An 18,160-nucleotide genomic window follows, 5' to 3' on the forward strand; every position below is an offset into this window, starting at 1 on the left:
TACTGGCATAATTCCTCATTCAGAACCTTAAATATGTCATCCCACTGCCTTTTGATTACATAGTTTCAAGTAAGAAATCAGCTGTTGATCTTATGGAGCATCCCTTGTACTTGAGGAATTGCTCTTCTCTTGCTGCTTTCGAAATTCTGTGCTTGCCTTTGTCTTTCAGCTGCTAGTTATAATGCATCTTGGTATGGATCTCTTTAAGGTTATTCTCCTTGAAATTCATTCAGCTTTGTGGATATGTAGATTCATTCTTTCTACAAAGTTGGGAAGAGTTTGGCCATTATTTTTTCAAATATTCTTTCTGCCTTTTTCTCTTCTCCTTCTAGGGCTCCTATAATGCATATATTAGTCTGATGGGGAGTGTCCTATGGGTCCTTTATGCCCTTTTCACTTCCTTTTTTTCCTTTTTATTTCTTCTACTCAGGCTGGATAATTTCAATCGTCCTATATTCAAGTTTGCCAATTCCATCTTCTGCCTGGTGAAGTTTGCTGTGTAACCTCTCCAGTAAAAATTTTATTTCAGCTATTTTAATTTTTAGCTCCACAAGTTCTTTTTAAAGAAAGAGTTTGGTTCCTTTTACAATAATTTTTATCTCTTAACTGATAGTGTCTATTTGTTCATACACTTTTCTCCCAGTTTTCTTAAGTTCTCTGTCCGTGGTATCCTTTAGCTCTTTAAACATATTTAAAATATGTAATATCTTTGTCTAGTAAGTCCAATATCTGGGCTTCCTCAGGAATGGTTTACGCCATTTTTTTTCCCTGTGAATGGTCCATAATTTTCTGTTTGCTTGTATGCTTTACATTTTTCTTTGTAAATTGGACAATTTGAATATTACAGTGTGGTAACTCTGGAAATCCCATCCCCAGGGTTTGCTGTTGTTGATTGTTGTGGGCTGCAGTTGTCCATTTGTTTATTGAATTTTCCAAAATATTTTTTCAAAAAATAAACTGTACTCCTTGTTCTGTGTGATCACTGAAGTCTTTTTTCTGTTATCTCTGCAGTAATCCTGTTGGAGATTCTTTTATCTCCAATCCTAATCCTGATAGAGATTTACTTTAATGCCAGGAACCAAAACCAAAACAACCCCCACCAACAAAAACCAAACTCCCTTTTTCTGAGCACATTATCTCTGGGCTGGGGCACTCCTTCAACATTTAGCTAGGCTACCAGCAACTGTGCCTTAGAGTTCCCATCCTGCTTGAGCAAAGAGCAAAGATCAACTAGAGATGTTAGCTTAGGGTTCTTTCAGGTGTTTTCTGAACATGCATCCTGCTCTGGTCATGCACAATCCACTGTAGATTCCTTGGTGTATGTGGTAATACTTCAAAGCCCTTATTCCTTGAAGTATCTTCCTCCTTAGCCTCATCCTTCTCAGGCTTTTTGTCAATCTGCTGCTTGCCCTATCCACTGTTCCTTGTTACAGGTGGCTACAGGTAGTGTATTTCTGTAAAGCTTTTGACTGACACCAGGCTGAGGAGCTGCTCCCATCTAAATGGAAACTCCAGGCAGGTCAAAATCCAGAGTCACAATGTTTTGAGAACAAAGTGAGTATTGCACTTCCTGGCATCAGCAAGACACCAACTGGATCTCAGGCCACCATCTCCATGGCTGCCACGAAGCTGGAAATTGAGGGGTGGTACATGAGTAAGCAAAAATACCACAATACTTTCTTACTGAAATTTACACCTTTTGTTTCATTAAACACTCCCTTGGTCTCTATAAGTTTTTTACTAGATTTCATATATCCAAAAACATGGATTCTATAACCTCTTGCAAGCTTAATTGCTGCCTTAGCAAAAGGACTTTTCTTTTTCTTTTTTGATTTTTGAATTTTATTTATTTTTTTATACAGCAGGTTCTTATTAGTTATCCATTTTATACATATTAGTTTATATATGTCAATCCCAATCTCCCAATTCATCACACCACTACCACCCCCATGCCCCCCTTGGTGTCCATACGTTTGTTCTCTACATCTGTGTCTCAATTTCTGCCCTGCAAACCAGTTCATCTGTAACATTTTTCAAGGTTCCACATATATGCGTTAATATACAATATTTGTTTTTCTCTTTCTGAGTTACTTCCCTCTGTATGACACTCTTTAGGTCCATCCATGTCTCTACAAATTACCCAATTTCGTTCCTTTTTATGGCTGAGTAATATTCCATTGTATATATGTACCACATCTTCTTTATCCATTCATCTGTCGATGGGCATTTAGGTTGCTTCCATGACCTGGCTATTGTAAATATTGCTGCAGTGAACATTGGGGTGCATGTGTCTTTTTGAATTATGGTTTTCTCAGGGTATATGCCCAGTAGTGGGATTGCTGGGTCACATGGTAATTCTATTTTTAGTTTTTTAAGAAACCTCCATAATGTTCTCCATAGTGGCTGTAGCAATTTACATTCCCACCAACAGTGCAAGAGGGTTCCCTTTGCTCCACACCCTCTCCAGCATTTGTTGTTTGTAGATTTTCTGATGATTCCCATTCTAACTGGTGTGAGGTGATACCTCATTGTAGTTCTGATTTGCATTTCTCTGACAATTAGTGATGTTGAGCAGCTTTTCATGTGCTTCTTGGCCATCTGTATGTCTTCTTTGGAAAAATGTCTATTTAGGTCTTCTGCTCATTTTTGGATTGGGTGGTTTGTTTTTTTTTGATATGGAGCTGCATGAGCTGCTTGTAATTTTGGAGATTAATCCTTTGTCAGTTGCCTCATTTGCAAATATTTTCTCTCATTCTGAGCGTTGCCTTTTTGTCTTGTTTGTAGTTTCCTTTGCTTTGCAAAAGCTTTAAAGTTTCATTAGGTCCCATTTGTTTATTTTTGTTTTTATTTCCATTACTCTAGGAGGTGGATCCAAAAAGATCTTGCTGTGATTTATGTCAAAGAGTGTTCTTCCTATGTTTTCCTTGAAGAGTTTTATAATGCCCAGTCTTACATTTAGGTCTCTAATCCATTTTGAGTTTATTTTTGTGTATGGTGTTAGGGAGTGTTCTAATTTCATTCTTTTACATGTAGCTGTCCAGTTTTCCCAGCATCACTTATTGAAGAGACTGTCTTTTCTCTATTGTATACCCTTGCCTCCACAAAGGGACTTATTTTTGAGCTTTCTACTCTGTCATTTTTCATGATGTTACTCTGACATTATAATTATATCTTTAGATAATATACATTGATTGTTTACTCTGGTCTGTAATAAAATTAAATATGATTTTTCTTTATTTTCTCTATCATTCCTGTCCTCCACCATCCATTTTTTTACATAGTGATATTACATTTCTTAATGTTTATCTACATACTGTTACAATGTTTATATTTCTATTACTTGATCTCTCAACTTTAATTTATATTCTTTGAGCCCCAGCTGTTACAAATGAGGCAATTGATGAATTTACTGTCAACATTTTTTTCTCCACTACTTCTCAGTATTTGCTAGTTATATAATCTCTACATTGTATGGTATAAAACTGTTGTATTCTTTATCATCAAACCATCCTCTTTATGTGTTTTTACAGTAAATATATTCAATACCCATTGCAAGTCCTTTTGCTATGGTTTCCTCATTCATATCTTAGTTTCCTGAATTTTGTTTTCTACTAGTTTATTCAAAATCGCCACAGGAGAACAATTAGTGTTCTCTTAGTGTTTGCATTAATAAAACTGTTTCCTTGTAGTTTTTATACTTTAAGGACCGATGCCTGGGTGTGAAATCCTCAGTTTACCCTTTCTTTACCTGGGTAACTTGTAGGAATTTCTCCACTGTCTTTTGCCTTTGGCATTATGTGCACTTTGAAGAAAACTAAAGTAAGAGAAAATTTCTTCTCATAAGTGGTTTGACTATCTTGCCTAGTTACACAAAGAATTATATATTTACCTTAAAATTTCAGTACTTATTTTATTATATATCTGAAGGTAGACTATTGTGGTGGGTAGAAAAATATTTCCTCAGACATGTCCACACTGTAATCCCTGAAACCTGTGAGTTTATTTCCTCACCTGGCAAAAGGGACTTTGAAGATGTGATTAAGATAAGGAATTTGGGCATATTATCCTGGATTATCCGTGTGGTCCCAGTATAACCACAAAGGTCCTTGTATGAGAGAGTTAGCAGGGTCAGAGTCAGAGAAGGTGATGTGGCAATGAAAACAAACTTCAGAATGATGTGATTGCTCTCTGGGAAGAGGAAGGGCCACAAGCCCAGGAAAGCAGGCAGACTGTAGAAGCTGGAAAAGGCAAGGGATGGACGTTTCAGCATCCAGAAAGAACACAACTTGCCAACATGTTGATTTTTGCCCAGTGAGACTTCTGATGTTTCAAATGGGAGATAATAATGTGTATTGTTTTAAGACACTAAGTTTGTGGTAATTTGTTACAGCTGCATTAAGAAACTAATAAAACTCTGAATCAACTTTCTCTGACACATAATGGGTCTTTTAATTCTGCAGTAGTTCTAAGTGGTTGTTCTGCTTGACTTTTTGTTGTTTTTGTTTTGTCTCTCTGGGTTCCAATTATGTATATACTGGTAATTCGTTACCTATCTTTTATATTCTATAGTTTTACAATTTTTCTCAAATTCTTAGCTCTTTTTTAAATTTCCATCTCATTTTGTTTTGTGTGAAACCTATTTTCCCTTCTGAAATTTTTACTTTCATTTAAGTGAGCACTTTCCCCCCCTAATTTCCCAAATTCTTTTAGCTAACATTGACATTTCCTCTTTGTTTGTTTGTAGATTTCTCTGTGTGTGTGTTTGAGGGACTCGTCACCATTAGTGAGTTGATTTTACTGACTCTATGTGAACTTTGCTGTTCCAGCCCATTGACTATTTCCTTTGCTTCTTCTCTTCATTTTTATGCTCAGCTTCAGTGTGATCTCAGTTGCTTTTGGCATCCCTTGCAGTTATTTTGAAGAACACACATCTATGTTTCTTTCATAGGATTTACAGGAGATAAAAAAGGAGAGATGTGATTTCCACAGTCATTGATAGTGGAAGTCTCTTGTTTATTCTGTTTTTCAACATAATTATTTCATAGAGGCAATGATGAGATTTAATCTCACTGTAGAATTTGACACATGGTGATTCCCTTCTCTTTGAAACACGTGCTTTTCTTGGTTTGTTTCTCCAACCATGTTCCTAGCTTTTTTGGCCACTGCTTTTTAAATTTCTTTGCAAATTATTCTTAAATTTCTTCAGTATTGATGTTTTTCAGACCTCTGCCACAGTCCCATTGTCTTCATTCTTATTTCTTTGGCATTCCTAAATCCTCCTATGTTGTCACTTAGCATGCCTGTGTGATGGCTTAAATGTAGTTCTTTAGCCCAGATGACTTTTCCGAGATCCAAGCCTATATGTACCTCTGTCTACTTAACATCTTTTCCTGAGTATCTTGGTGGCATATCAGCGTGAACTCTTTAGAACTTTTCCCCAAGTCTGGTCTTTTTCCAGGTCTCCTATTTCAGTAAGTGCTGACCATGTCTTCAGCTGTTCAATCCAGAATTCTGGGTGTCATTCTTGACTGCTTCCTCGAAGTCAGTACGTTATTCTCAAAACTTTATCAGTGATTCCTCATATATATAATTTGAACTAATCTGTTTTTCTTCATTTTCATTTCACCATCCTAGTATAAACCACCATCGTCTCTCACCTTGGCTGGTTTCCTTGCCTCCAGTTTTGCACATTTCTTACCTGGTAACTACATAGAGGTGTTTCTAAAACACAGATATAGTAATTTTTCCCCCACTGCTAACAGCCCCTACAGGGCTTCTTGTTGCCCTTCTGGTAGCTCAGCCTGCATGGCTCTGCCTGTCTGGCTTCTGTTTCTTTTGATTTTCCTAGTCCTGCTTCATCTACAGAATCAGGCATATGATTACATGAATTTCACTGCTAAACTATATTTGTTCAATTAAAAAAATCCCTATTTCTTTTTTAAAAATCCCGATTTCTTAAATTGGTTTACTTAATCTATCTTCAAAAAATATTATTAGTATCTTCTCCCTTAAAACTATTTCCAGGAGTTTTAAGATAATAAAATAGAAAATCAGGAGCAGTAACCAAATGTGATAGCTGTGATTGATAGCTGCTCTCTGGAGCATTTATATTCAATTACTGAGGGAAATAACACTGGAAGTATAAATATTTGGGAGGAAATTTCCTATTCATAAAATAGAATAGAAAACAAATATTAATGAAATGGATCTGATTTTCCTATAAAAATTTGTTGTCCTAAAATTTATCTACAAGTCTTTCATATATATCAGTACAGGAAATATCTACTCTTTCAAAAGCAGGCATTTTCAGAAATACATGTAAATTATTTTTACATTTAAATACTGGCATTATTTTTATTTAATTTCACATATTAATGTACACAGTAATTTATTAAGTTTTCCAAAACATTTAAATACATCAAGTATTTAAAGCTGAGTGGAGCTGGGAAGTTCACACTTTATATACCAAGATATATCAGTATTTTAGCTGTTGACTAGCAAAACTAAGCATTAATACTCCTAGGATTTACCTCCACTGACTGAAATAAAAACGCACAATATAAGATCTATGAGTTGGAGTTCATTCAGTGTCTTATTGAGGACTGTAGCCTGGGAGACAGCCTCCCAGATAGCTCTGAGAAACAGTTCTAAAAAAGCAAGGGAGACCTGGATATATCTAATTTTTTTTTTCTGGAAAATAATGTTTAGTCAAACATCAAAAGATTACTGCTAATCACAAAGAATAGACTCTCAGTTTAATGACTTTAGTGCTTTTCTATGTATGAGGAGAAGATGTAAGAATCTGTGGTCATTGAAATTTTTCCTTTCCAAATTCCTAAATACTATAAGGAGTGATTCATACTAGTTTAGATAAGCAGCCTACATAATAGTCATTTAATGCCTATTTTCTTGTTAGCATCTATCTGTGGTCTAACTAGCAGGCAAAAAAATCTAAGTGAATTTTAAGATGTAGAAACATATTATAACATTTATGCTTAAGTTTATAATTACTTTAGCTTTTAATTAATTGTTCAGTCTGTTTTCTTAAATTAAAAATTCATTGAGCAGCATATATTGATTGAGTGCATATTGTGTGCTAGGCTCCATTCTTGGCATCTGAGTTGCCAGCTGTGACTACAGCATAGTCAGTGCCTTGGCCTAATGGAGTATAATCTGTGCGTGTGTGTGTGCATGTGTGTGCGTGCGCACACACACACGTTCCTATGTGAGGGTGGGGTTGGGAGGAGAAACATAGACAGTATATAAAGACAAGTAAATGTATACTCTCTCTCTCTTTAATAAGAATATTTCCAGCGAGGTATGATGAAATGACAAAAGCAAAAGAGTAAATAAGAATATAAACCTAATAACTACTTGTTTTTCTTTCTATTATGACAATACAGCAGTGGAATTTGGTATGAACTGGCTAATTTTATAGATATAGTATTGTATAAATAGAGGATCAATTTCAGGTATGGCCAAAAAATTTTTTTACTCAGTATCTCTAGTCAGAATATAAACAAGCAGTTTTAGAAATATGTGTTTTACTTCAGGAGTTCATATTACCTCTATAATGGAGGGTGTTTCATTTCCAAGAGTTTCAGAAACCAGGTAATAAAATGCTTTTAAAAAACAATCGAATGCTAGTGACTAATTGCCTAGTACCCCACCATTTTGAATTATTGTATGTTTAAATTTCAATTAGTTGACTCAGTGACTATTTGCTGCATCTGCTGTGGGCCAAGTATCATTTTAGGCCCTGGGGAAAAAGTAGGGAACCAAACAGAAACAGTCCCCAAGCTCAGAGAAATTAGAGTCTATGATGTGTACAGTTTTGAAGGGGAAGGAAAACCCTTTGTGGTCAGAGTACCAAATAAGTATCATTTCCATGAAAACAATCAGGTCCAGTCATCAGCTTACATTTTACAATAATAACAACCATGATATTAATTTTTCCTCATGTTTTCAGAGCTCTACCTTAAAGAATGCTTTGGGCACGTGATCTTTATTTAAACAGAATTAAAAACTACATCATTATAATCTTTTCACAGGAATAATATTTTATAAAAACAGGTGATGATGAGATTACCTCTGTTATTGTAAATGAGGAGATCTTTATTCATGGACTGTCATTACCCAGTGTGTGGCACTGGAGAGTTTTCATTTAAGGAAATGGTTTCTCAGAGACCGTCTTTCTGGACAGCAGATTGGGGAGATCAGGCCTGCCTCATGTGTCGGGGGGAGCACTCACTCCTCCTGAGAGATGGAGCTGTTCAGGGGAGGACAGGAGAGGAGTGGAGATCTGTGGGGTCCCCTCCTGCTGCTCCCTCTCTCCTCTCTCCACCCACCCCTCCCTCTCAGCTCCCTCCCTCTGTCTGTGGAATGTGATCCTGGAGGGCTGCCTTAAGGAGTTGTTTCATTGTAACTTGAATTCACGGTATAGTGGCTTTGACCACTCAGGTTCTTAATGCCTCAGAAATATTCAGAAAATATGTGGTTCTTCTTTTGTATTCTTCCCTCGAGAATCCTATTTGGGAAAAGTTCCAGTAGGATGGTTTTGCCTTGGGGGCACCATTGAAGTGGGCATGTCCACTTAGAAATTGTATTTATGAACATGAAAGCATTGTCAACTATTGCATCCTAGGCCACCCCCTTAGGAAAATCCACAGGGGAAAATTTCCTTTATGCTCAATGTAGGACAAATTGTTCTTCTCTTGCACTTCTGTCATACCGTCTTGTAGACTTCTGAATTTTATTATTGATTTTGTTTCTCTTTTTGTTATGACCAAAGTGAAGCTTGGGGACACATGTGGTCCAACGTTGCCAATTATATGGGAACATTTTTTATGTGATTTTAGACTACCACAGTTTCACTTTACTATTTTTTTCTTGTACTGCCATTTCCCTAATCTTCTTTTCCCTTACTTTATGCCATTTTATTTATACCCCAAATTTCCCAGCCCCTAGCCTCAGGGTCCACTGTTTACTCCAATATATGCATAACATGATGGTGGGAACTCCAGTGACCTCATTAGCGTGTGAATTCACCGAAAAGTAGTGTTTACTCTTTCAGTGGGCATTCCAGCTCAGCCATCTGCACCCCTTTTGCCGATGCATTTCTTTGGCCTCTGTCTTCTCTCTGCCCCTTTATCCAGCTCTTAAGAACCATGGCTCTCCTGCCACTCCCCAAGTGATGTTTGAGGGACAGTGGAGGGCAATTGGTGTATTGAACAGAAACCACTTCAACTTGAACATTACGGATGGTTATCACAACATTCCCAGACCGTTTCCCAGGAGAGATTGCATCTCAGTAATTTCTCTCCCTCTCCTTAAGCTCTGTCTTATTGCCATGTTGGTGAGAGGGTGGCTTCCTCCCCATATTCTTTGCTAAACTCTCCACATACAAACTCCCTCCTCTCTGGGAACTGGAGGGGAGCAAAATTTGCTGCCCCAAAATGTGTCTCTTTGACATGAGGATTAATTTAGGCTGATTATTTTTAGCGATTATTTTTAAGAAGACTCAGGAAATTTTTCTTGTTACCTCTCCCCTTAACTGCCTAAAAGAATTTGGATAGAGGACTTGTTCCTAGAACAGAGCCATCATGAGAGACGTCTTCAAAGAATATGGGCTGAGGGTAGTGGGGGAGACTCTGGTAGGGCTTAGCGACCAGAGTCCACTCTGTGTCCCACTGTCTCTGGTGGCCCAGCAGACATTTGTTTTTCCATCTCTTTGTGAATCGCCTTCATCCCCTTTGAAGTCCTACACCCGTACCCCCAACATCCTCCTTTGTCTTTAGCTGAAGATGGTATTCAAAGTGAGGGCTTTGCCCACTTTAGGGGGTTACTCAGTCTTCCTGGGACTCTCCCATGTATGCATATGGTTAAACTTTTGTGTGATTTTTCTCCTGTTGATCTGTTTCATGTCAGTTTAATTCTTAGACCAGACAGAAGAACCAAGAAGGGTAGAGGAAAATCTCTTCCTCCCCAACAGAATCAAAAGAAAACCAAAAATTTCTCTTGGTGTGTTATTCAGAGACAGTTTGTGCATTTTTTTTTTTTTGGCCTCAAACTGTCCCATCCAGACCAGACTATATTTTGAAAATTGCTGAAATACAGAAGAAATCAAAACCCCAGACATTACATATGAAGTGTTTGCTTTCAAGTTCCTGTATGTGATAATTGCCTGGGTGAGTATGTACATGATGGCTGAAAAACCAGTGGAGGATTGTGATTTCTCTTCTTTTCCCCTTTTTTTAAAAGATGAAATTCTCCTCTAAGTTTCAGACTTAGATAGCAGCTAAGTGGAGGTGAAGAACTGCTTTTCTCAGTTTTTTTTTCTTATAAATCATTCTCTTCATTGTAGGAGCTTACACATTTGTTCCATGGCTTCTCAGCTTTAAAAGAGGAAGAGCGCTAGAAGAAAAAGAGAATAAAATATTGGTCAAAGAAACGGGTTACTTCTTTATATACGGTCAGGTAGGTTCAACCCTAATACCGCTGTCACTGTCCAGTGCCTCCCATTTTGTGCTGACTTCTGACAAAGTTCTTTGGTTTGTTTCTCAGGTTTTATACACCGATAACACCTTTGCCATGGGACACCTAATACAGAGGAAAAAAGTCCATGTCTTTGGGGACGAATTGAGTCTGGTGACTTTGTTCCGATGTATTCAAAATATGCCTGAAACACTACCCAATAATTCCTGTTATTCAGCTGGTAAATAATAGTTCTATATACATAGACAGAAAGATATTCCTCAATATACTGTGTGGTATTTATTATCTTGAATGATAAGCTAGTCTGTTTTTTGTTTTTGTTTTTTGTTTTGGGTTTTTTGTGGTTTTTTTTGCGGTACGCGGGCTTCTCACTGCTGTGGCCTCTCCCGTTGCGTAGCACAGCCTCCGGACATGCAGGTTCAGCGGCCATGGCTCACGGGCCCAGCCGCTCCGTGGCATGTGGGATCTTCCTGGACCGGGGCACGAACCTGTTTCCCCTGCATCGGCAGGCGGACCCTCAACCACTGTGCCACCAGGGAAGCCCAGCTAGTCTGTTTTAATAGAGACAAAATCATTATTAATAGGTTTATCATTTTTATATACATTTAGAAAGGGCAGTAACTTCACAGCAATCCAAACTAGAATGGTCGTAAGCTGTGTTTTCTTCAACCTGTAATAACAATGCTGGAATAATAACAGAATGATAACCATGTGCCAGGCACTTTACCTGGGCCCCTGCCTTTAATCCTCCCTGTTGAAGGGAGGTCAGGTCTGAGGCACAGAGGGGAAGCACACATTGTCTTAGGCTGCACAGAACTTAGTTTAAACCAGCCAGTCTGACCCCAGTGGGACTCACAGAATCTCTTCTTTACCTCCTGCAGAAGAAGTGCCTTTGGCCGGTTTGAGGGTCAGGTCCAGTGGCCCAGTGGCTTTGCTGGTGTCAATGGACACCAGGTGGATGCGTTTGGGATATGAAAATGTAAGAGTGAGGCTGCATTTCAACTCAGAAAAGGGAAAGGGCAGGCTCGCTTCATTGCAGGTCTGTTTGGGCTGTAATTGCCATCGTAGCCTTCATTTTGTCTTGGGGTAATTTCAAAGTAATCGAGGCCAGTATTTGAAAAAAATAATTGCCTTTGACACATTTATTTCTCTCTGGTGATTTTGACAAATCCATTCAGGACCCCGAGGAATGTCTTCCCTTCCAGACAGTTAGCATGAATGGCAGTGTGGAACATGGGGTGCAGCTGGGCTGTGCGATTTGAAGCACTCTATTCCAAAGGCGTTTACTGGAAAAGGCACGATGAAACAAGTGAGGAAGCAAAGTAGTTCCCAGTAATGGAGACGATTGTCATTCTGGATCCACAGCCATAAATACCTTTGACAGGGTGATGAGGAAGTTTACTAAATTGGAATTCCCTAATTTTCATAGAGAAATGTTTCCCTGCAGCCAGTGGTAACCAGTGTTTTGGTGTTGCAAAATATTTATAAATGGTGAGGTCACTTCAGTCTGTTATATTTATTTACATTAATTAGTACTTAGAGCTTTACAACGCACTCTTTTTCAAATTTTCTAATCATCAGCCCCTCATGGTTACTTTCTCAGCCAGATTTCCTAGGTGTCTTACTTTTTAAGAGTAATTAACTTGAAGATATTTCTCAGTGCTAGTAGCTTAGTATTATTTACGAAAAAGTGTTTTCTAGGAAATTTCAGGTTTTCAATCTTTATCTGTTCTAGAACGAATTTGTTTAAAACCATTAAAAGCCACACATTGGTGTATACGTGTATAAAGTGCTTCCATAATAATCTGGAAAAAATTAAAATGGTCCATTTGAGGAGCCCAATGAAGCTGAATCTTATTATTTCATTAACAAATTGAATGTGTTTATTGTAGAAAAAGTTAGAGCTGATTGCTATAATCTGGAAGAATTGAAATAGCCAATAACCCAGTGTTGAAATTTTAAATAGAACCTACTTTGAAACGTAGTTGGTTCACACAGACTTTATTTTGAGAGTTACTATTACTTAATGATCTGTGATCTATAGCCTTTGTCAAATTATTAGATTATCTTCAATGTCTATGATAATGACTAATCCACTCAACAAATAACTTCAATCTTTTTTTTTCTACTACTTAATGTAGTCATAAATGCCTTGCCAGTCCAAAAAGTGTACACTTTACCCTTAACAATACATAGAACTATGTTCTTTTGTTTGTTGTCTGTCTTGGTCTATTAACAAAAAACAAGATCCTTGTAGACAGACTCTTTGGTTATTCTGATCACCACCCTATGAGGGCCTATGAAGGTGTCTGGTATATCTGAGATGCTCAGTAAATAAATACCCACTGGCTGTTGCTGCAGGACACCCAGGTGCTTTGGCTTGACAGTGGAATAGAGGTTAACGTAGATGTGTTCCTGTAAATACATTTTCATGGCATGTTAATGAAACAATGCAACTACTTTAAAAATTGTTAGTTGAAAGTATTGACAATTTAGATGCTATTTCCTTTGTTATTTCGTTGGTTTTATTCTCTGCCCCTCCTCCTCTTTCTTTTTCTTTATCTTTTTCTTTTAAAATGATGTCAAGAACGACCTGATATACTGAGTGTAGTTCCTGAGTTGTGTTTTGTATTCCTGAATCACAGGCTGCATTATTGCAAATTAGGTGCATGAATGCAGATTAGTTGATCAGTTTTGAGAAGCTAATTACCTTGTTGCTTTTGATTATAAAAACAAGTATGGAAACACAAATTATAGAGGGCTATAAAAATAATCCAAATGACTCCTCATCCCATAGTTTGTACTCTAGAGAAAGACTATGTTAGCAGATGTGCTTTATGAATAAGTAGTGTTTTGTTTTTCACTTTTAAATAATTTATGCATTTTATATGCACATTTGAAAGTATATTTAGGACTATGCACTATATATACGTGGGTGTGCTCATTGTTTTGTATTTTTATTTAACATTATTTTTTAAAGATTCCCATGTCAATAAAATGAAGCAAAACCACTTTTTTTTTTTTTTTTTTTTTTTTTGTGGTACGCGGGCCTCTCACCGTTGTGGCCTCTCCCATTGTGGAGCACAGGCTCCTGAAGCGCAGGCTCAGTGGCCATGGCTCATGGGCCCAGCCGCTCCGCGGCATGTTGGATCTTCCCAGACCGGGGCACAAACCCGTGTCCCCTGCATCAGCAGGATGCCCAAGACCACTTTAAACTATATAACATTCCATCAAGGGACATGCTATGAATTCCTAAACTTTTTTTCTTATAGTTAGATGTCTGGGTCCTGTTTAGATTCTCCATTTTACAAACAGTAGGTGATACATCCATTTATGTCTGTTATAACTCCTTCTGCTTATTTCTTTTACTTTTTTTTGGGTGGGGGTGGTGTTTAGGCAAATAATAAGTGGTTTAGAAGTCCACTGGTGTAATTTGAAGGGTGAATGCCTATGTTACTATTTTTTTCCAAAACACAGTAGTTGTCTTTAATGTTCTCCCCTCCCCCTCCTTTCCGTGTACAACTGCTTAAAGTTCTTGAAAATCATTTTCCAGGCATCGCAAAGCTGGAGGAAGGAGATGAACTCCAGCTGGCAATACCACGCGAAGATGCTAAAATATCCCGGGATGGAGATGGCACGTTTTTTGGTGCACTGAAACTTCTGTGACCTACTTACACACCTTGGTGTGGCTGTTTTCCTCCCTTTCTTTGTACCTCTAAAGAGAAAACACTTAACTGGAAATACCAAAAGGAAAAAAAAAAGGTAGTTACCATAGCCTGGTTTGCTGAAACTAGACCAAAACAGGAAATTTAACAGACAACCACAGCCAAAGGGTGTCATGTGAATTACAAGAACTAAAGCCCGTTTAAGGAAAAATAGAACTAGAAAGACTTTTCACTATAATGCCATGTTGAACACCTTAGTCATAGTTTCTTACCTTGGAAGAAGCACAAGATACAAAGGGGCAGTAATCATTTCTTCAAAAATGGTATCCCACTCTTTGCTATGGAACAGCACCCATGCCTGTAGGACATTAAGACATTTGGGGGAAATCTCAGGATTTATCCTCTATTTTTATGTTAAATACCCTTTCTCCATTTTCAGTTAATATTGAGGAAACTAAAAAAAAGAAAAAAGTATAGAAATCTTACATTCCATACAAGAAAAAGTAACTAAAAGTTTAAATTTAAATATCATATTAAACACTCGGACTCAAAATAGGATATTGTTACTATTTAAGTCTTTTAGGTTTATTTCAAGTTTGCAATTTTTAGCTCTAATATCATATATTACCTGCTGGAACACTCCTGGACATCTTTCACAGGAGGGAAATAATTCTCTCATGTGTTTACACTTAGGTATATTTTTTATAGCTAATTTCAGTTACTTCAGAAACTTTTAATGTAGGGTAATTCCAATTCATGCATATAAGCATTAATTGAAAGAAATAACTATACGTGTTTTTACCTAAAAATAAAATCTGCCATAGAAATTAATAAGTACATTTGTAATAATGTAATATAATTTCCCTTAATTTCCTATCCTTCTGTTTTAAACTGCTGGTATTGTAGTTCACATATCCCAGCCTTTAAAAAATATTCATGTTATTAGCTTTACAGAAGTTGAGGTTTAATTAAAGTTCTTGGCATCCTGAGTATGTTATATGCCATGTGCTTGTTCCAAAGATTATCACGTGCCAGAAGACATTGTCCTAATTTTCATTTTATAAAGACTCATTTTTGAGAATGCTGTAATACTTATCTTTTATAACATCATGTGTTTTGCTTATATTTTTAAATGTCATCAGTTTAAACAGTTTACTTCATTGTTTAAACAGATGGAAAAATAGACCCTGGTCTACACTAGTTTTCCCCAGTTTACATTAAAATATTTTTAAAGGTATTTTTTTCAAAACAAAATTATTTGTATTTTGTGCCTAAAATTAAACTTTGTTTAAAACTGATTTCTATAGTTTTGGCTTTTTGGTTAAAATAAAATACACTTTGCAGTTTATTCTGTTCTACAATATTGTAATAAAAAAAGAAGTGATAGGTGAGGTAGAAGTTTCGATACTAGAAGGAAGCCAGAGATTTTCTTAGTGTTGCTGCTAAGTGGATTGCCAAATAAAACAATGTTAGTGCCTTTTGCCTCATTTTTGGATTGTTTGTCTAACACTACTCATCTTTTGGTTTCTCTCCATAACACTGAATGTTGTCTTAAAAATTAGGTGCATGCAGGGAGCTATAGTCAATATCCTGTGATTAAACCATAATGGAAAAGAATATGGAAAAGAATGTATATATATGTATAACTGAATCACTTTGCTGTACAGAAATGAACTCAATATTGTAAATCAACTATACTTCAATTAAAAAAAGACTAAGTAAAATGATTAAAAAAATTAGGTGCATAAGTTGTAGAACATTATAAAGTAGTGTGTGTTAGGGTATGATATAAAGTATTTGAAGTCATAAATATTTTACATGTTCCAAAAAGGATTTGGTCACCTCAATACTATATATATAAAGTTATGGATTAAATATTTCTTAGAGCCTAGGTTAAAAAAAGATAAAACTACATTGTAATAGGCTTGCACCCTAATCTCTTGTAAATCTACAGCTTGCAACATTTTTCTTTCTAAATGGCTTAGCATATTTTGTCAGCAGATGTAGAATTCAGCCACATAAAATGGTCTTAAATCTTATTTTGCTTTCTGTTCAAACCAGCCTTAAAATGTGAATATCTTCCTCGTCAGTGAAATTGTGAGGAAAATCAGACTTTGGTTGAGTCAAAGTTTATGCAGTTATCAAGAAGTTGAATTAAGTCAGAAAGAGAAAGACAAATACCATATGATATTACTTACATGTGTAATCTAAAATATGACACAAATGAACCTATCTATGAAACAGAAGCAGAATCAGGGACATAGAAAATAGACTGGTGGTTGCCAAGGAGGAGGGGTGTGGTAGAGGGTTGGATTGGGAGTTTGGGAATAGCAGATACAAACTGGTATATATATAAAATGGATAAACAACAAGGTCCTACTGTAGAGCAAAGGGAACTATATTCAATAACCTGGGATAAACCATAATGGAAAAGACTGTGAAAAAGAATGTAGATATATGTATAACTGAGTCACTTTGCTGTACAGCCGTAATTAACATGGTTTTGTAATTCAACTATACTTCAATACAAAATAAATTAAAAAAAAAAGATTAGGTAAATATAGAGGTGTGGGGGGATGTGACTGCAACAGTGAGTGAGATTGCCCAAGTTCAGCCTTTGCTATCTTTCCTCCAATTTCTTTTAGCAGAAAATGGATGTTATCCTGGGATTTCCTAGAAAAGAAAATTTCTAAGGTTTAAGTATATGGGCCCAGGCCAGATACTCTTATGTCTTAAATCCGAAGTCAAGATTCGTGATGCTACCTAATCACCCAGTGAGGGCCCTCAACGCATTAGCAGAATATCCTGAGGAAGTAATGTGCTGGCCTCACTGGCGCCTGGGGAAACCCCTCCACTGTCTGGTCACCGTGCAGAGAAGCTCCTCCCATGCATTCTGTTATGGGTGCAATGACCTACTGATAGAAGGGCTTAATAAATCCTATTGTCATTCGAAGTCCGAACCAGAAAATATTACTATGAAGATGTCCCTGCCCTAGGAGACCCGTGCAGCCCCCTGACATGTTTGGTTTGGCTCCCATGTTGCTTCGCAATTTTTGAGTTGGTTTCTAAGATAAAAATATAGATTCATTACATTGAACAGGACACTCATTTCTTTCAGAAATACAGACGTTTTATTTTACAACCTTGGAGGGTGATATATAATATACGTACAATAATACTCAGAATCTTCAGGGCACGGTTTGGTGATGCATTTTTACAAAGTGGACCCCTCCTGAGGCTACCTCTGCAATCTCAGCACAGGACATCTCCAGCACCCCAAAGCCTGTCACCTCCTCCCTGACTTTAAGTAATCGCCATTCTGACTTCTGTCTTAAAGGAAGAGTTTTAACATTTGAACTTTATACAAATGGCACCTTACGGGATGTCATCTTTTGAACATCTGCTCACCACTTTGTGAAATCTTTCCGCACTGTTTCCTGTAGGAAGTGTTCATTCTCTTTCTCTGCTGAATAGAATTTCATTTTGTGAATGTATCACAATATATTTGTCCATTTTACTATTGAAAGACCTTTGGGCTATTTTTAGCTTGGGGCTATTATGAGTTGTGTTTCTGTGAATATTCTCTGAAAATATTTTGGGGACCCTATGTACCTATTTCCACTAGATCTATACCTAGGAGTGGAACTGTTATGACATAGACTATGCATATGTCCAGCTTCAGTTAATACTGCTAAAAAGATTTCTGAATGATAATTTCCAGAAAATCACACAGAACCAGGCTATTCAAGGGCACAATTGACAGGGCTAATTTTTCTCTGCCCACTGCAGCCAGACAAGTGCTCTCTGCTTTGCTGCAGACCCCTGGGACTCTCTTTGCCCCCCTGTTATCTGTCTGGCCTGTGCTAGGATCCTGGGGATTATAAAGAGAGTTTACTCCGGATATCTGTGGGCTCATTCACTTTTCTAAATTAATTTTGTAAATGTGCATAAATCTAATTAACTTTCACAGATTCATCATCATTAAAGGGGGTCCAAGATCT

General features: G+C 37.1%; 1 protein-coding gene across 2 annotated transcripts in view; it reads left to right on the plus strand.

The window, feature by feature from the left end:
* The window catches only part of TNFSF13B (TNF superfamily member 13b), a 33,715-nt gene extending 19,555 nt beyond the window's left edge, over window positions 1-14,160 (plus strand). For both annotated transcript variants that reach the window (XM_060080139.1, XM_060080140.1), the window contains 3 exons: window positions 10,364-10,476; window positions 10,564-10,714; window positions 14,048-14,160. In XM_060080139.1, coding sequence (XP_059936122.1) covers window positions 10,364-10,476; window positions 10,564-10,714; window positions 14,048-14,160 — 377 coding nt within the window. The remainder of the gene's footprint in view (window positions 1-10,363; window positions 10,477-10,563; window positions 10,715-14,047) is intronic.
* Window positions 14,161-18,160: the final 4,000 nt, after the last annotated feature.

This window comes from Mesoplodon densirostris, chromosome 17 (genome assembly GCF_025265405.1).
Source record: "Mesoplodon densirostris isolate mMesDen1 chromosome 17, mMesDen1 primary haplotype, whole genome shotgun sequence".
Taxonomy (NCBI): Eukaryota; Metazoa; Chordata; class Mammalia; order Artiodactyla; family Ziphiidae; genus Mesoplodon; species Mesoplodon densirostris.